At 43.2% G+C, this 19,363-nt stretch overlaps 1 protein-coding gene across 1 annotated transcript in view; it reads left to right on the top strand.

The window, feature by feature from the left end:
• The window catches only part of SF3B3 (splicing factor 3b subunit 3), a 47,262-nt gene extending 29,412 nt beyond the window's left edge, over positions 1–17,850 (top strand). Inside the window, exons 12-26 of the mRNA XM_032611978.1 lie at positions 40–191; positions 496–651; positions 1,884–2,039; positions 2,543–2,686; positions 6,333–6,455; positions 7,191–7,345; positions 11,643–11,817; positions 12,524–12,729; positions 12,828–12,984; positions 13,950–14,075; positions 14,478–14,690; positions 15,203–15,301; positions 15,969–16,112; positions 16,731–16,835; positions 17,238–17,850. Of these exons, the coding sequence (XP_032467869.1) occupies positions 40–191; positions 496–651; positions 1,884–2,039; positions 2,543–2,686; positions 6,333–6,455; positions 7,191–7,345; positions 11,643–11,817; positions 12,524–12,729; positions 12,828–12,984; positions 13,950–14,075; positions 14,478–14,690; positions 15,203–15,301; positions 15,969–16,112; positions 16,731–16,835; positions 17,238–17,378 (2,252 nt within the window). The 3' untranslated portion in view covers positions 17,379–17,850. The remainder of the gene's footprint in view (positions 1–39; positions 192–495; positions 652–1,883; positions 2,040–2,542; positions 2,687–6,332; positions 6,456–7,190; positions 7,346–11,642; positions 11,818–12,523; positions 12,730–12,827; positions 12,985–13,949; positions 14,076–14,477; positions 14,691–15,202; positions 15,302–15,968; positions 16,113–16,730; positions 16,836–17,237) is intronic.
• Positions 17,851–19,363: the final 1,513 nt, after the last annotated feature.

Genomic DNA, 19,363 nt, shown 5'->3' with positions numbered 1-19,363 from the left:
TCTTAGCTAACCCATTTCTTTCTTCTCTTTCCGTTTCAGATGAGTTTGATGCTTACATCATTGTGTCTTTCGTGAATGCCACACTTGTGTTGTCCATTGGAGAGACTGTAGAAGAAGTGACTGACTCTGGGTTTCTGGGCACTACCCCAACCTTGTCCTGCTCCTTGTTAGGAGATGATGCCTTAGTGCAGGTGAGGATTCCAGAGAGCTACTTAACCTGCTCACCTTACTTTGTCCTTTCTTTGACCTCATTATGGTGTGGATTGCTGGGTTCACATTTAAGGAGCTTTGAACTTCTTTGAAATGGATGCTGCAAAACATGAACTTTTTTGAAGTTAACCTTGCCTGGGACCTCTTAACTCTTTTTTGTCATTGACCCAACTGGTGCCTCAAATACAGTGCCTCTAGATCTGACAGATCTGATACGTGTGAGGGTCATGCTTGAGTGATGAGTCAAATTGCTAAAGTTGGGTTTCTTTCTGTTACTGCCTCAAGGTGTATCCTGATGGCATTCGGCACATACGAGCAGACAAGAGAGTCAATGAGTGGAAGACTCCTGGAAAGAAAACAATTGTGAAATGTGCAGTGAACCAACGACAAGTGGTGATCGCCCTGACAGGAGGAGAACTGGTCTATTTTGAAATGGATCCCGTATGTTATTTTACCATTCACTGTGGGACTTAATGTAGGGTTCAGAGGTGAAGATGGGAGCTGCAGTCCAGGTCTCTAGATTACATATTCATAAGAAAGGGAAATGAACACTACCAAATGTAGAATAGTTGGCTGCTGGGAAGCAGCAGCGTAGCACAGGGAGATAGGCTTGGTGCTTTGTGATGACCTAGGGGGTGGGAAAGGGAGGGTGGGAGGGAGGGGATATGGGGACATGTGTATGCATATGGCTAATTCGCTTTGTTGTGCACACAAAAAACTAACACAGTATTGTGAAGCAATTATACTCCAATAAAGATCTATTAAAACATAAAAAATAAAATTTTAAAAATGAAAGGGAAATGAGAAGGGCAAGTGTCCTAAAGCCCTTTACAAGGGGGTTGGAGGTGGATATGTTTTCATGTCTTTAATTCTAATTGGAGTTATGAAATGCCATCTTAGCAATGAAACAATTTTTCTGCCCTTCACACTCTAGTTTTCCACCAGATTACTTGCCATATGTTTAGTTTCTGCAATCTGAATCAATTTCAGAAATTTATTTTACTTTTATATATGGAAGGATGTTAGGTGTGTTTAATTATGTTCTTAAGAAGTCTCTGGATGTGGCCAACTTGTATAGTCCAACTGTACCTATGATTGAGGGGTTTTGTCTTTAAATGCCATATTTGAATTCTCTTTCACCCAGAGTACTTTCATGAACAAATAAACAATTTTATATATTTTCATTTCCTGAGAGCTAGGTTGGCTTAGAAAATTTGTGGTGCATTATACTTGTCAAGGGTCTCTTCATTCTTTTTTTTTTTTTTTTTTTTTTTTTCTGTGGTATGCGGGCCTCTCCCGTTGCAGAGCACAGGCTCCGACGCGCAGGCTCAGCGGCCAAGGCTCACGGGCCCAGCCGCTCCACGGCATGTGGGCTCTTCCCAGACCGGGGCATGAACCCGTGTTCCCTGCATCGGCAGGCGGACTCTCAACCACTGCGCCACCAGGGAAGCCTGTCAAGGGTCTCTTGATTCTCTTGTCAGTAATTTTGCTTTCCATTAGCCTGTAGAGTTTAGTCTTGGAACCTTAGGTAGAGATATTCTTGGTCATTGATTATAGTAAGAAGAGTGTGAGGAAGCAAAAAGGAACTTAACAAGCTCCCTTTGTTCTCCAGGCCCAGGGTTTGGGGGCAAGTTGGAGTGGTTTGTGACCTCTCTCTGTCTTCATTCCTGTAGTCAGGACAGCTGAATGAATACACAGAGCGGAAGGAGATGTCAGCAGATGTGGTGTGCATGAGTCTGGCCAACGTCCCCCCTGGAGAGCAGCGGTCTCGCTTCCTGGCTGTGGGGCTGGTGGACAATACTGTCAGAATCATCTCCCTGGATCCCTCAGTGAGTGTCACTCTCAACTTTGAGGATCTTCCACTTGGAACCTGAGCACCTGACCCATTTTTGATGTCCCTCTCTGAGATCAGCTGGGCTGGACCCTGAAATCTCCACCTGCTGCTTCTCCTGATTATTGTAGCAGCACACCTCAGGAGTCTTCTACAGTGCCTGCTTCTTTGGCTTATGGCTTGATTCCCTTTTTTAGTTTAAACAGAAACAAAAAAAAAAAATCCAAGACTGTTTTTACAGACAAGGGCCTTGGATGACTTTAAAGAGGTGCCCTTTGCATATTTACTTTTACCATTATCCACTTTTGCAAAAAAAAAAAAGGAAAGCACAATCCTCTCCAGAGATTGTTTTAAGGTTCAGTCTAAATAGAACTCCTTTTTCAGGTTTTCACTGTCCATGAGAAAGAGTTGTTCTTCACTTCTAGAATTAGATTTCTCTGGGTAGGTTTTTTCCAGAATTGGTCACTTCCGATGTTTTATTCTTTTCTCTTTCCCCCTTAGGACTGTTTGCAACCTTTGAGCATGCAGGCTCTCCCAGCCCAGCCTGAGTCCTTGTGTATTGTGGAAATGGGTGGGACTGAGAAGCAGGATGAGCTGGGTGAGAGGGGCTCTATTGGCTTCTTATACCTGAATATTGGGCTACAGGTAAGAGATCTAGAAGCTCACATTGTTGGTGTCAGGGCTTCTTTTACTTTCATGACTCCTTTGTTCAATACTGTGCCTATGGTTTCAGTTACCCACCTTATGAGAAGTGAGCAATGCTGCTCTGTGTTCCACTTATTTCACCTCTAATTAGAACAAATCAGGCCTAGAAAAAAGTATTTTTGTGAAGAGTTTTTGATAAAAATGCTTAGCAATCGCTGTTCTGTGGCAGAACTAGATGGGGTTCTTAAGAGTTGCCTGTACTCACAGTATGCACCTTTTGAAACTAATACGATTTTCCTTTGGTATCCTTGGGGGATTGGTTCCAGGATCTCCCTTGGATACCAAAGTCTGAGGATACTCAAGTCTCTTATATAAAATGGCATAGTAATTGCATATTCTCATATACTTTAAATCATCTCTAGATTACTTAATTACCTAATACAAGGTAAATGCTATATAAATAGCGGCTGCAAATTCAAGTTTCGGTTTTTGTAATTTTCTGGAATTTTTTTTTCCCCCTCAAATATTTTTGATCTATGGTTGGTTGAATCCGTGAATTCAGAACCCCTGGATACGGAGGGTCTCACAGTTCATAATGGGCTCCATTAGCAATAGAGGGCCCCTAGATGTTCCCTGTTGTCAAAGCACCTGAGCTCTTCATGGCCCAAAAGGCAGGAACCTAAGGATCAGAGATTGTCAGGGGTTTTGACCATATATTGATACTTTCTGTTTTCATCTAGGCCAGGTACTTTTTGCTTTTTAATTTCACTTCCTAATTTAGAATTTCTCAAACATGCCTAGGAGTTAGACTAATGTAATGCACCTCCATGTACCTATTACCAGTTATCAGCACTTTGTCTTTTCCCCTTCTTTTTCCTGGAGTATTTTAATGCAGATCCAATATGGTATATAGTTTCATCTTTAAGTACTTGAGAATGTAGCTGTGCCGAGGGGTGTGTGTGTGTTGAGGCCTTAATATCATGCTCAACAAAATTTAACAATTCCTTTGTTTGTTTATGGCTGGCTGCGTTGGGTCTTTGTTGCTGCGCGCGGGCTTTTACTCTAGTTGTGGCGAGCGGGGCCACTCTTCGTTGCAGTGCGCGGGCTTCTCATTGCAGTGGCTTCTCTTGTTGCGGAGCACGGCCTCTAGGCACACGGGCTTCTGTAGTTGTGGCTCGAGGGCTCTAGGGTGCAGGCTCAGTAGTTGTGGCACACGGGCTTAGTTGCTCCGCGGCATGTGGGATCTTCCCGAACCAGGGCTCGAACCCGTGTCTGATCCATTGGCAGGCGGATTCTCAAACCACTGCACCACCAGGGAAGCCCTAACAATTCCCTAATGTCATCTGATAGCCCCGTATTCTAGTTTTCTCCTTTTTTTTTCTTTTCCCAAAAATGTTTTTACATTTGGTTCCACTCGGGATCTACATAAAGCTGTCCACAGTTTTCATCTGCTTGATTTATCTTTTTATGTTTCTTTTAATAACTGTCCCAACCTGTTAAAACAAATTTTTTTAAAGAAACCAGATCACTTTTCTTGTGGAATTTCCCACCTTCTGGATTTGACAGTCATTCCTTGTGTGTTTAATGTTCCTTTATCCTTTGTATTTCCTGCAAACTGGTGGGTAGATTAGACCATGCTATCCATTAAAAATATAATGCAAGCCACAGGTCTAATTTTAAGTTTTTCAGTAGCCACAAAAAAGGAACAGATGGAGTTAAATTTAATGTTTTATTTAACCTAGTATATCCAAAATATCATTTCAATTTGTAGTCAGTAGAGAATTAAGATATTTTATGTTTTCTCCCTTTTATTTTTTTGGGTATGGGGAGAACTAGGTCTCTGAAATCTGCTATTTGGTAGTTTGCACTTAACAGCACTTTTTAAAAAAAAATTATTTTTGGCTGCATTGGGTCTTCGTTGCTGCGCGCAGGCTTTCTCTATTTTCTCTACTCTTAATTGCAGTGTGCGGGCTTCTCGTTGTAGTGGCTTCTCTTGTTGGCGGAGCACGGCCTCTAGGCTCATGGGCTTTCAGTAGTTGTGGCTTGCAGGCTCTAGAGTGCAGGCTCAGTAGTTGTGGCGCACGGGCTTAGTTGCTCCATGGCATGTGGGATCCTCCTGGACCAGGGCTCAAACCCGTGTCCCCGGCATTGGCAGGTGGATTCTTAACCACTGCGCCACCAGGGAAGTCCTAATAGCACACTTCTAATTCTAACTAACCACATGTGGCTTGATGGTTATAGTATTAGCACAGACCAAGAGGTTGATTAGATTTGTTTTGGGTGAGGGACAAGAATATTTTTATAGGTGCCATTTGTTTTCCTATTATATCAGGTGGCATATGAAGTCTGGTTGTCCCACTTAATTTAATGATGTTAGAATGTTGAGTATCTATTTTGAATGACCTGTTTTAAAGCTCCCTGTCCATCTTTTACTTAATAACAGCCAGTGATACACATTGCTTAGATTCATTAGGGGTTGGGAAGTGATGGTTTTCTATTTCATTCTTCAATTAGCTGGAACTTTTCTCTAGAGACAAAATTTGCTTTATATCTTTGCTTACCCTGAAGTACAGTTCATATAGGGAAAGGATAAATATTTCATTTTTTTCCCCCTTTTCTCACTTATTTTCAGAGTAAGGAGTTGGTGCCGTAGCATACTCCAGTGAAGACTGATGAAGTGTTTGTTTTGTTTTGTTTTTTAAATAACGTTATGAACTTGCAGATTTTATAATATTTGTGCATCAAACTATTATAGTTGTTTTGGATGCTAAATTGCCACATTTTAGATGAGTGGGAGTTCCCCTTTCAAGTTGGCTCCTTTGTCCTTTTAACATGACCCCACTATCTTTGGAGGCTTCTTCCTGGCACAACAAAGTGCCCCACACACATTTGGAACATTCTTGCTTCAGACCTGAAGAAGCCATTTCTCTTAGGATTCTTATTCTTTTTTTTTTTTTAATTTTATTTATTTATTATTTATTTTTTGGTTGCATTGGGTCTTTGTTGCTGTGCGCGGACTTCCTCTAGTTGCAGTGAGCGGGGGCTACTCTTCGTTGCGGTGCGTGGTCTTCTCATTGTGGTGGCTTCTCTTGTTGTGGAGCACGGGCTCTAGGTGCGCGGGCTTCAGTAGTTGTGGCATGCGGGATCAGTAGTTGTGGCTTGTGGGCTCTAGATCGCAGGCTCAGTAGTTGTGGCGCACGGGCTTAGCTGCTCCGTGGCATGTGGGATCTTCCCGGACCAGGGCTCGAACCCGTGTCCCCTGCATTGGCAGGCGGGTTCTTAACCACTGCACCACCAGGGAAGCCCGATTCTTATTCTTTTTAAGGGAAATGGTATTTAGAGACCACAATAGGCGTGGATATTAAACTGTGCATATATCTTAAAACTTAAAATTATGAAGAAGAGTTTAACATACTTGGTAAAAATATTTTTAAGGATACACAGTGAAAAGTAACTGTGCTTTTCACTTAGTAAATACTCAATAGCTATTTGAGTGAGAGTGATTTAGGAGAGAGTGAATGAATGGCTGGCTGATTACTATATATTTAAACCACCTAGTCATTTCCTTCCATTTGCTCTGAAATTAAAGTAGCTAAAGAAGCTTCCATTATGTATTGGCTTTAACCACTCCTCTCCTTTTTATTAGAATGGTGTGTTGCTGAGAACAGTCCTGGACCCTGTCACTGGGGATCTGTCTGACACCCGCACTAGGTACCTGGGGTCCCGTCCTGTGAAACTCTTTCGTGTCCGGATGCAAGGCCAGGAGGCAGTAAGTAATGAAAGGGGCGAGATAGTGTTTTTGGATGTTAGTGGCATCAGCTGAGAAAAATCCCCTTGGTATAAATTTTGCTGTCATTAATTCACCAGTGTTGTAGTTAGTTGACATTAGCTTTATCTTGATTAGTTTCCTTCATGTGGGAAGTCTTGGGTCCCTTAATCTAGAGCTTCTTAACTGGATTTCCATGGCACTGTGCCATGATTTGGTTATAGGTGAGTTAGAATATTGATCCCTTCAATCCTGAGGCTGAGCAAATGGAGTACACTGACAGTTAGCTGGAAACCTCCGATGTAGGATACCACTACCCAGGAGCAACCTGGTATCAGTGTCATGGCTTACTGTGTAATGTGAAAGAGGCTGGGAAACATTGTGTCCTTTGTAGCTAAGAATATCAGTGTTGCCGCGTGCTCTGCTAGTTCTTTACTTGTTACTGCATTTAATACTTGCAACTATCCAGCCTTGTGATAGTATTCCCAATTTACACATGTGGAAACTGGGGCTCAGAGATTGAGTGATTAGTAGGTCATCTGGCTAATAGCCAATGCTTTTAGCAAATAGTAAGCCATACTGCCTCTTCTCTAGGCCTGTTTTTCTTAAGGTAGCCCTTTAGGTTTCTAAAATTCCTTGGGATATTCTGCACACTGAAATTTGGGGATAGGATAATTTGGTTAGCATACCATGTTTGGGCTTTTCCCAAGCTTATTGGAGATGTTTTTCTTTCCTCAGGTGTTGGCCATGTCAAGCCGCTCATGGTTGAGCTATTCTTACCAATCTCGTTTCCATCTCACCCCCCTGTCTTACGAGACCCTGGAGTTTGCATCTGGCTTCGCCTCTGAACAGTGCCCTGAGGGCATTGTGGCCATCTCCACCAATACCCTGAGGTGAGAGAGCCCCACAGTTGAAGCCCCGCAAGAGGCTGCAGAGAGCTGACTTTTTGCCATGGCACTAGTGTTGTAATTGAAGCCTTCATTTGGCTCAGGATTTAAGTACCTGGTAGCCAAGTCTTGGTGTTTGGGAGTTTTAGCTTCTGTTTAGACCTTCAGTGCCAAGTTTCTATACTCAGCAGTGTAGTTCAGTCTCTGAGATTTAAGATTCTAGCTTTCAAGGGCCATGCCATTGGATTGGTTTTAGAGCAGGCGTTGTTGGCTCACTGATAATCTTTTCTCACTCTGTCTTGCATTTGCAGTGTTATATCTTAAATATTAACCAATATAAATTATTTAGGCCTTTTGCAGGTTGACAGATTATTTACACTGATCACATTGGAGTGAACTCTGTCTGTATTGCAAGATGGAAAATAACCTATTCAGTTTGACTGTCTAGAGTTCTGGCGGTTGGTTGTGTTTGTTTTCTTTTTTAACCCTTTAATGCCACTAGTGTCATACATGTCCTAGTTATAACTGTTGGTCATACATGTCCTGGTTATAACTGTTGGTCATACATGTCCTGGTTATAACTGTTGGCTGTTTACAATGGAACTCTGACCTCTTGATATATGAGTCACTTGGTACTTAATCAAGTGAACTGCCAGATTTGTTTGCAAAGACTTTTGGAAGTTTTCAGTCATTGTCGCTCTCTTTCTAAGCGTCAGCACCTTTGTATACCTTATGCTCCAGCAGAATTACTCTCCCTGCATACCTCCATATATTCCTTCCTGGTTTTTTATCTCTGCAGCTGTCCTTGGAATGCTTCCCACACACATCTCTGCCTTTCAAGGCCTAGCCTCATCCATGTATCCTCTAATTGTTTTATCGACATGTGCTCTCTATCTCCTTGATTCCTTATTAATTTTGACAATTCCACAGGTTTTCAAACTTTTTTTGTAGCAGCAGAACATTTTTCCCCCAGAACAATATCAGGGAAGGCTGCTGTGTGAAACATAAAAGAAGAATTCTTGGGAACATAGTTTAAACACCACTGTCCATAGTACTTACTGTCAGAACCATTCACTTTCACTTTTGGTTATTATGAATAACGCTGCTGTGAACACTCACGTACAAGTTTTTATGTGGGTGTATATTTTCATTTTCCTTGGGTATGTACCTGCAAGAGTGGAATTGTTGGTAACTGTTCAACTTTTTGAGGAGCTGCCAGGCTGCTTTCCAAAGTGGCTAGACTATTTTACGTTTTCACCAGTGAGGTTTGAGGATTCCAATTTCTGCACATCTTTACCAGCACTTGTTATTATATGACTTTCTGATTCTAGCCATCCTAGAGAGTGTGAAGTGATATCTCATTGTGGTTTAGATGTGCATTTCTTTGATGGTTAATGATGTTGAGCATCATTTCATGTGCTTATATTGGCTCTTTGTTCTTCTTTGGAGTAATGTCTATTCAGATCCTTTGCCCATTTTTTAATTGGGTTGTCTTTTTATCATTGAATTTGTAAGAGTTCTTTTTATGTTTTAGATACAACTGCCTTATCAGATAATATGATTTGCAGATATTTTCTCCTGTGGATTGTCTTTTCACTTTCTTTTCTTTGTTTATTTTTGGTATTTATTTATTTATGGCTGTGTTGGGTCTTCGTTGCTGCGCGTGGGCTTTCTCTAGTTGTGGCAAGTGGGGGCTACTCTTCGTTGCGGTGAGCGGGCTTCTCATTGCAGTGGCTTCTCTTTGTTGCAGAGCACAGACTCTAGGTGTGTGTGCTTCAGTAGTTGTGGCACATGGGCTCAGTAGTTGGGGCTCGTTGGTTCTTGAGCGCAGGCTTAGTAGTTGTGGCGCACGGGCTTAGTTGCTCCGCGGCATGTGGGATCTTCCTGGACCAGGGCTCGAACCCGTGTCCCCTGCATTGGCAGGCGGATTCTTAACCACTGCGCCACCAGGGAAGTCCTGTCTTTTCACTTTCTTGGTGGTATCCTTTGGCACACAAAAGGCTAATTATTTTTTAAAGAATTATATTTTAAAAACTCCATCTTAGGGACTTCCCTGGTGGTCCAGTGTTAAGACTCCATGCTCCCAATGCAGGGGCCCGGGTTCGATCCCTGGTCAGGGAACTAGATCCTGCATGCTGCAACTAAGACCTGGTACAGCCAAATAAATATTAAAAAAAAAAAAAAACTCCATCTGAGAACTGCCTGAAATCATCTTGGGTATCAGCAGTGGTATATGCCCCACTTTGACAAACGCTGGCTAGCCTCATGTTTTCCAAGGAAGAATACAACACGGGAGCATCTGTGTCCCTTCCCATGTTATGTTTCTCCCTTAGGGCAGGTGCTCCCTCTGTCTGGAGTCTGCCTTTTGGTGTGGTAGAGTGCCTTTATGAAAGCAGGCCAGTGTGTGGGTTGGACTAGAAGAATCAAAACTCAGGGGTTGTGGGTTTTTTTAATGCCGTACTTTTTTTTTCCTTGCAGAATGACAGTTTTTGATGTTTAGCAGTTGATTTTTTTTTTTTACTCACATGTTGGTAAAGTATTTGATTTAATGTCTGCAAGTAAAGGGACCTTGCTAATTATCCCCTCAGAATATTTGGATATTTATGGGAGTGGAATGTTGTTAATCATAGTCTATTAGAAGATGTTTTGGTTTTTATAGTGTACTCTTTTTTAATGATTCTTTTTTTTTTTAAATACATTTATTTATTTATTTATGGCTGCATTGGGTCTTCGTTGCTGTGCACAGGCTTTCTCTAGTTGTGGTGAATGGTGGCTACTCTTTGCTGCAGTGCATGGGCTTCTCATTACAGTGACTTCTCTTGCTGTGGAGCACAGGCTTTAGGCACACGGGCTACAGTAGTTGTGGCACACAAGCTTAGTAGTTGTGGCACACAGGCTTAGTTGCTCTGCGGCATGTGGGATCTTCCCAGACCATGGCTCGAACCCATGTTCCCTGCATTGGCAGGCGGATTCTTAACCACTGCGCCACCAGGGAAGTCCCTTAATGATTCTTAATTAGCTGTTTTTTTCTTTCAGCACTTTGAAATGGTTTTTCCTATCTTCCATTATTTTTTAGGTCTGCTGTCAGATTGTACATGATCTGTAAGAATATTTAAATTAAAAATAAAACTCCATTGTTAGAGACCAAGTGTCTATATTTTTAAGAGCATCTGGGTTCTGCTCATTTTGCTTATAGTTTGACTTAATGCACATCTCTGTCCCTTTTTTTTTTTTTTTTTTTTTTTGCGGTACGCAGGCCTCTCACTGTTGTGGCCTCTCCCGTTGCGGAGCACAGGCTCCGGTCGCGCAGGTTCAGCGGCCATGGCTCATGGGCCCAGCTGCTCCACGGCATATGGGATCCTCCCAGACCAGGGCACGAACCCGTGTCCCCTGCATCGGCAGGCGGACTCTCAACCACTGTGTCACCAGGGAAGTCCACATCTCTGTCCCTTTTGACAAAGGTTGTAGAACTCATACTTGTCATCTCTTTGTGCGTCGTTGTGGATTTCCTAAAGCTTAGGTGATTATCGTTCAGGATGGCATCCAGTTTATTTTATGAAACACTGTCATACAAGTACCACATATGTTCAGATAATTGCAGTGCTTCACAACAAATTTGGAATTGGTACTCTTTTTAAAATTTAATTTTATTAATTTATTTTTTTGGCTGTATTGGGTCTTCGTTGCGGTGTGCAGACTTCTCATCGCAGTGGCTTCTCTTGTTGCGGAGCATGGGTCTTGGCGCATGGGCTTCAGTAGTTGTGGCTTGTGGGCTCAGTAGCTGTGGCTCACGGGCTCTAGAGCTCAGGCTTAGTAGTTGTGTGGCTCACGTGCTTAGTTGCTCCGCGGCATGTGGGGTCTTCCCGGATCAGGGCTCGAACCTGTGTCCCCTGCATTGGCAGGCGGATTCTTAACCATTGCACCACCAGGGAAGCCCTGGAATTTGTACTCCTTATATCAGGGTTTGTCAGTAATAATCAAGAGGAAATTTTAACTTTTCACTGTCACATTATTATTGGAGGGATAAAAAATCCTTTGAGGGTTCTAATGTAGGTTTCACTGGTGGAAACTGGAATCACCATGAACAGTGATGGGCTGTTGCTAAAGTAAAGGCCCTCCCCTGATCTCCTTGTCTCTTAACGTGTAATCATCTAGATAAGAAGGCTATTGTTTCTTGTTGTCTAATGCCAACATTAGAGCTTTAGGGATTGACGTGTTTGCTGTGACTGCTTATAAGACCATTTCAACCCCAGTTTCTTGGTCCTGAGTGGGTGACCTATTAACTCCTTGCCTTTTGCCGTAGGATTTTGGCATTGGAGAAGCTGGGTGCTGTCTTCAATCAAGTAGCCTTTCCACTGCAGTACACACCCAGGAAATTTGTCATCCACCCTGAAAGTAACAACCTTATCATCATTGAGACTGACCATAATGCCTACACTGAGGCCACAAAAGCTCAGAGGAAGCAGCAGATGGCAGAGGTAATGCATTTAACCTTCAGGGTTCAATAAAAAGGCATTCCTGTGAAATTGTGTTGAAAAGTTTAAACCTCTGTGTAATTGATGGCTGTAGTCTTCGTTATATTTGAAGATCTAGGCTCTTTTCAGGTCCTTCAAGCAGAGCCCTTTACCACAGTCCTTGGTTTTAGAGGTTTTCTTGTGACTTAGGACTAAAATGCTGAGCTGGGTTTATTCAGTACTCAGCTACTTCTCTGGAACGGTTCTCCAGTCCTGGAACTTCCAAAACAATCTGTTTCCTGAAATTGGGCCCAGAGGAGACTGCTTTTGTATTCCCCACAACACCAGCTCCTTCCAGAAACCATTTCCCAGCAAAAAACAAATGGTCCCAACTATATAAAACTGTATCTGGCCTAGAAAAGAGGAAACAAGTACTCTTAGCAAGAGAAATCAGATGGGTTAGATAGAAAAAAGGTGTTTTCATCTTCATGTTTCTCAGACCACCAGTCAAGTATTCGCCACAGCTGATGTTAGTTCTTTAGTTTCCCCTTAGTGATCTTTCCTCTTCCCCTTGTCTGTATACCTCTCCCTTTGATCCTGATTTTGGTGGACAGATTTGGCTACTTCGTGTATTATGAACACTCCCTGGAGGTGTTCTTGCTACTTGTCCACTTCTCACCCAGCACCCACCTCTGAACACACCAACTCTTCCTTGGTTCTTTGGATTTAGGAAATGGTAGAAGCAGCAGGGGAGGATGAGCGAGAGCTGGCTGCGGAGATGGCAGCAGCATTCCTCAATGAAAACCTCCCTGAGTCCATTTTTGGAGCTCCTAAGGCTGGCAATGGACAGTGGGCCTCTGTGATCCGAGTGATGAATCCTATTCAGGGGAACACACTGGACCTTGTCCAGCTGGAACAGAATGAAGCTGCTTTTAGGTAAGGAACCCAGGACATACAGAGTTTTGAAGACTGGAATGGGAATTCTCTGGGCTGTGACTAATACCTGACTCCTGATTCTTTCTCTGTAAATGCAGTGTGGCTGTGTGCAGGTTCTCCAACACTGGCGATGATTGGTATGTGCTGGTGGGTGTGGCCAAAGACCTGATACTGAATCCCCGATCTGTAGCCGGGGGCTTTGTCTATACCTACAAGCTCGTGAACAATGGGGAAAAACTGGAGTTTTTGCACAAGGTAGGAACCAGCCAGTGGTTTTCCTGGTTCTTAGGTCCTACTAAACTTTCCCACTTTTGTGTAAGTTGTGGATCAGGTCTTTCTGATCCATCTCTTGGTGGCACGTGGAAAATGCTCCAGTGAAGCTCCGCTGCTTGCTGGTCCCACAGGAGGCCTGTGTGCTAACCACCCTCCATGGGGAATAGATGCATACTGAAGTAGCCCCTTGTTTTCTAGTCTTACTAAGTAGGCAGCAATTTGTAACCAAAATTCAGCAGTTCTAATGAATTAATATTCTCGGGACAGGGGTGACAATGTGGATTTCTGTTTAATGGTTACACAGTTTCCCTTGGAAAGATAATAAAGTTCTGGGGATGGATAGTGGTGATGATTGTCCAACACTGTGAATATGCTTAATGTTACTGAACTATATACTTGAAAATGGTTTAAATATTAAGTCGTGTATATTTTACCATAATTTTTAAAATAGAAGAAATTCCTATTCTCTCTTCCACACTGACAGCACATGAATGTGATTTCTCCAGGCATCCCACAAGGGGAGTGTTCTCTAGGAAATAGTTACTTCACAGAGGCTTCTTTGTGCTAAACTCATTGTGTCTCCCTTACAACTAAGGTGTCCCTTAAACTAGCACTTCTTTCCCCTCCCTCCATGTCCCACAGTCACTTTTCTGATATTGAGGCTTCACATTTAGTTAATGGTGCCAGTTGAATTCACATGGGTTCTGAAGTGTTCATCAGGTACCAGGACTTCTTTTCACTTGTGGCATTGATCCACTTGGGGAAGTGGAGTGTTTACCCAAATACTCTGTTTTATAGAGACTGTTGTATGTGTGGTTTATTTTCTCTGAGCAAAAGATGATCACTTGCTGTCTGTCTTCCTGACAGATGCCTGTAGAAGGCATTTTGGGTTGAGGAGGTATGGCTGTATATTTTAATAGCTGCATCACCTGTTTTTCCTCTCACAGACTCCAGTGGAAGAGGTCCCTGCTGCCATTGCCCCATTCCAGGGGAGGGTGTTGATTGGTGTGGGGAAGCTTCTGCGAGTCTATGACCTGGGAAAGAAGAAGTTACTCCGAAAGTGTGAGAACAAGGTAAACATGGAGACCCTGGTGGGGTGGTGGACAGCAACTGTTAGAATGATATGTCTTTATCAGGACCTTCTTTGTCTTCCAATACCAGGTTAAGAATTAGGCCCTTGAGACTTGAGAAGGGGAGGAGTAGGTGGGTTTCTTGACTTCTTTACACTAAGAGCCAGATTTCTCTCCTTGCTTCTGTAAGGAATTTAACTGTGACAGGCATATATTTCCACTATATTAAAACCGGTTAGCTCTTTTTCCCACCTTCTAGGAATTTATTGCTGACTCCTTGTTGACTCCTCTTCTTTGGTGTGTGCCATTCTTCAGACCATATATATGCTGCAGTCATGGTAACCTGGACTTTCTGTTGATACTGCACCCCAAGGTTACACCCATTGCTGTCCTTGTTTTTTCCAGCATATCGCCAATTACATCTCTGGGATCCAGACAATTGGACATAGGGTAATTGTATCTGATGTCCAGGAAAGTTTCATCTGGGTTCGCTACAAGCGTAATGAGAACCAGCTTATCATCTTTGCTGATGATACCTACCCCCGATGGGTCACAACAGCTAGCCTCCTGGACTACGATACTGTGGCTGGGGCAGACAAGTTTGGCAACATTTGTGTCGTAAGTTGATGTTTACTTGGGTTACAGTGATGTATAGGAAGGCTGCCCCAGTTTGTTTGTGGTAAAGCCAATGACCCAAGACTGTGATCTCTGATATGGAAAGTAAAAATGGGTATAAAATTCTTTAAGTTTCCCCTACCCACACCCCATTCGCCTCTCTCATCCCCATGCAACATGATTTAATAATGGTAGATTTAGTTTGAGCTAAGGACTAATATTTATTTTTACATTTTGCCAAAATTTTGGCTTATCTTTTAAAGCCCAGTCTGGCTTTTCTTGTTTATGTTCTGTGGTCTCCATTTATGCTCTTTAGTTTTTTGTTTTTTGGGGTTTTTTGCTTTTGAGTTCGTCACTCCTCGGACATCAAAAGAGGTGCAGGAGACTTGGGCTCAGGCCCCTGTCAAACTCGGGGCCCCAAGGTTTGCGTGCAAGGACCTGGGGCAAACGTTGCTTGGTGACCGAGGTGAATAGGTTCAGGACCCAGCCCTGTGATTTGTGTCACTTCATTGTAGGTGAGGCTCCCACCTAACACCAATGATGAAGTGGATGAGGATCCCACTGGAAACAAAGCCCTGTGGGACCGGGGTTTGCTCAACGGGGCCTCTCAGAAGGTAAGATTGCAGAAGGGACTGCAAAGGAGGGGCACAAGCCTGTGTAGCACATTCTTCATGACCCTCACCGAGGAAACATTTCTTTAGTGAATTATCCACAGTGCGTGTGACTATGTTGAGTGTTCTCCCATGCATGGTGGGTTTGACACAAGGTGACCAAGTTACTATCCCATTTTTATGACAATAGAAGAGAAATTTTTCTGAGACATTTTAGCAGTATAAATCTCTGCATAGTGGGTTCCTTAGAAAGGATGGTTGCACAGGTTCATTCCAGATACTAACCAGCTCTTCTCTGAAGTATGCCCTGGGCTTTACTCTTCTCCTGTAGATATATACTTCTGTATCTCTGGACTTTTAAAAATAGATCCATTTTAGAGGGCAAGCCTAGAGATTGCTGTTTTTTATACTTTTCTTCTTTTTGCAGACTTGATAATTTAACAAAAAGGTTTTGTAGTTATAAATCAAAAATGATCTAACTTCAGCATGTTTGTGAGGGCATTAAGCTCTAAGTAAATGCTAAGGACATTTCAAAGTATTTTTAAATTTTAGTAATTTTTGAATTTCCAAAAGTGGTGAAATCTGGCCTTTGGAGGCACTGTTTGCTCTTGGGAATCTAGAGCATGCTCCTGAGGGCACATATAGTCACTATTCTGGTTTCAACTTGCAGGCAGAAGTGATCATGAACTATCACGTGGGCGAGACAGTACTTTCGTTACAGAAGACCACGCTGATCCCTGGAGGCTCAGAATCGCTTGTCTATACCACCTTGTCAGGAGGAATTGGCATCCTTGTCCCGTTCACATCCCATGAGGTGACATCTTCCACACTGGTCTGGCTTTTGCCTTCCCAAGGTTGTTTCTTGGTGCTAAATCTGCCTAAGAGGGCAATCCATTTTGTCTCCGTCTGCAACTAGGAGTGTTGTGCAATTTTTATAAGGTGACAGGAGTGCCTGGGGAGATAGGAATCTTGAATTTTTTTTTCCCCCCCTGTGGAAAGCCATCTGGTTGTATACTGTACCAGGGTTTGGTTAGTCAGAGGCTGAAGCCCCAGAACAAAACCCCACAGACCAGGAATGACGGGATGGTGTGGACTGGGCACTTAATGCCTCCTAGAGTCAGCTCTTGGCTTGGCTAGATTTGGTTTATGTAATTGCAGCCAAGGAAGCTGTGGTTAGGAATCTGACTTTACAAACCACTCTTTGCATATGGTGTTTTCTCTCATGTTTTGCAAATACGAAGGGGTTTTCTTTCAGGTTTTAGCTATCTTGTTGTAGCAGGAGAACCTGTGGTCATGAGGAGCAATTAGATATTTAACATCTCCTTGGTGGTAAAAATCAATAGCTTCTCTGTTCATTGTGCTTTGGAAACTGTAGACTAGTAGTTGAAATCACTTTTTTCTTTTAGTGACAGATTCTTCGTTTCTTTGCCAGGACCATGACTTCTTCCAGCATGTGGAAATGCACCTCCGGTCTGAGCATCCCCCTCTCTGTGGGCGAGACCACCTCAGTTTTCGTTCCTATTACTTCCCTGTTAAGGTAGGTCTTTCTTGGAAACTCGAGTTGAAAAAGGGGATCCTCAGCATATTTAACCAGTCTTTTTCTCTGGGCCTCCCTCCCTTAAAAATCGGAACAGTCCTGAATGAAGGAGCATTGAGGATGTGGATTGATGGAGGCAGTAATGTGGGAGAGGAGTAGTTAGTGATATTCAGAGACCTCTTAGCGCAGGGCAGACCATAGCCAGAGAAAAGTTTTCACCCAGTTTTGCTAATCTGAACTCTGGCTACTAAGGGTCAACTTAGAATAGTATTCCTGGCTCTGTAAATGTAGTTCAGGTTTCTGAGGGAGAATAAAATGCTTTCCTTGCAGTTGCTGCTTTAGCATGTGCCATTTTCTTTGGGCATCTAAGCTTTTTCTTCCTCCCATTTTTTCATGCCTTAGAATGTGATTGATGGAGATCTCTGTGAGCAATTCAACTCCATGGAGCCCAACAAACAAAAGAATGTCTCTGAAGAACTGGACCGAACCCCACCTGAGGTGTCCAAGAAGCTTGAGGACATCCGGACTCGCTACGCCTTCTGAGCCCTTCCTTTTCCTATGGGGCTTGTCAGAGACCTTATTTCCCTCACCACCTGGTTCTGAATCCATGTGACAGAAGAAGGGTGGCTGTATAATTAAGACTTTGTAATATTAAAGCTAGTAGCTCTTCCCCATCCACTCTTCCCCTGGAGTGACTGGTTTCCCCTAAAATTGGCACTGAGATTTGCTACACTTCTCCTTGCCTGGTACATAATACATTGCCCCCAGGTTCCGGTGTGGAATACAGTGTCCCTTTTCCCAGAGCTTTCTCGCATTGATATTTTTGGCTCTGCTCTCTACTTTTGTATACACCCTTAATTTTTAATTGGTTAATCTGTAAATATAGTTTTGTAAGATGTTATCTTTGTGGGAGGCGGGAGACAAGCTGAGGTGGGGACCAGGTTGGCTATAGTACAACTCCGGAGTTCTGCCACCCTGGAACCTAACCAGAAATACAAATCTAGCTTTTAAGGTGGCTGGTGTCCATGTGTCTTTGCTGAGAATCTAGGTGGGAGATTGGATCCCAAGTTGGAGCAGGAAGAACTGAGTGTCCTCCTTCCAGTTACCAACTTGGACTCCTGGCACCCTGTGGCCTCATGCTCCCAGCTCTGTGATGGTTTTTGGCTTTCTCTAGTCTTTTCTACTATGCAGATGAAACTTGGGCTCGATAATAATTATATAGTCATCCATATCTCTTCCCATTGGATAGTGAGGAAGGGTGGCTGGTTTCTTCTTCCCTGTTTTAGCTCCCTTCTACTTTGAAGCCTTAGAGTGAAGGATTTGGCATGAATTCCAGCTGCCTAGTCTCTTAATAGATGCTCCTTTTACTTCCACAGCTCCTGAAATGATCATTTGCCATCTGTCTACTAGGAAGGATCAGTAAGTACAGAAGAACCTGCCCTTGGGAATAAAGTCAGTACATGTGGTCCCTTTTTAAAGGCACATGGGTAATGGGGTCAGGGAGGGGGAGGCCTGTCTTCAACAGACATCTTAGGTGGGCTCTGGAGGGCCTTTGGAGTATGTGGAGGCAGCAGCTGGAAGTGACCCAGTGTCAAATGTTCCAATTCACACTTGAGAATTCAGCCTTCCCCTGTCAAACTGTGTGGGAAGCCTTAATGTTCCAGGCAATCCGTCAGCTTCATTGAACATGGAGAGGCCTGAGTCATTTGTTTTCTGAGTACTTCACAGAGTAAAACCCTTTTTTGTTTGTGTGCTCAGCACTTCCATTGAACAGATTCTCTGGCAGGCACTGGGTTAGAGTCAGGAATGGAGGTGGTTAGATATAATCTTTGACCTCTAACAGCCCACATTCCAAGTGCAGAGAGGGTTCCTGATGCTATCCCTGGAGCTGTGTATCTCTTTAATCACAGCTTGGTTTTGGATCAGTCAGTAGAGACCTGAGTTTTGCCAGGAATTGAATCCCTAAATGACACTTCATTTTCTCAGTTCATGGGTATACATAGTAGACAGTACTTTTGAATTACATTTGCATAGTTTGATTCCAGGGCTCATTTTTGCTGTGCCCCCCCCGCACTTGTTCCATTTAGCCTGTCAGATTGATTGTATGATGTTGATGTGCGGTAGTATGAGAAACTCAGCATAGATATTTGAGCAGTGGCTCCTTGTTCCTAGGCTCTCTCCTGAAATACTTCTTCCTACAGTAGTAGTGGGGTTATGTAAGAATGGAAAACTTGATCTCTGTATAGAATCAGGAATTGCCACCCTTTTTTTGTTTTTATTATGTAGACAGCAGTTTATTGTCCAACCCAGGGGAGGAAGACACCACGTCACTCAGGGATACTGCATGCGATCCATGCTAGACAACATGGGGGTTGCATTCAGGAACCCAGTAAACAACTAGGGGCTTTGGGAGGCAGGCTTTGTAATATCAAGAGGGTGGAACTTCTCCTGTTCTTGTGGGAAGTTGTGATTGGCTTGTTTGAATAAACCCACAGACTGGCAAGGAGCTGAAACCTCCCCAGAGGTGG

This window comes from Phocoena sinus, chromosome 19, assembly GCF_008692025.1.
Source record: "Phocoena sinus isolate mPhoSin1 chromosome 19, mPhoSin1.pri, whole genome shotgun sequence".
NCBI classification, from domain to species: domain Eukaryota; kingdom Metazoa; phylum Chordata; class Mammalia; order Artiodactyla; family Phocoenidae; genus Phocoena; species Phocoena sinus.
The sequence above is the reverse complement of the archived record's forward strand: the minus strand, read 5'-3'. Positions and strand labels throughout refer to the sequence as shown.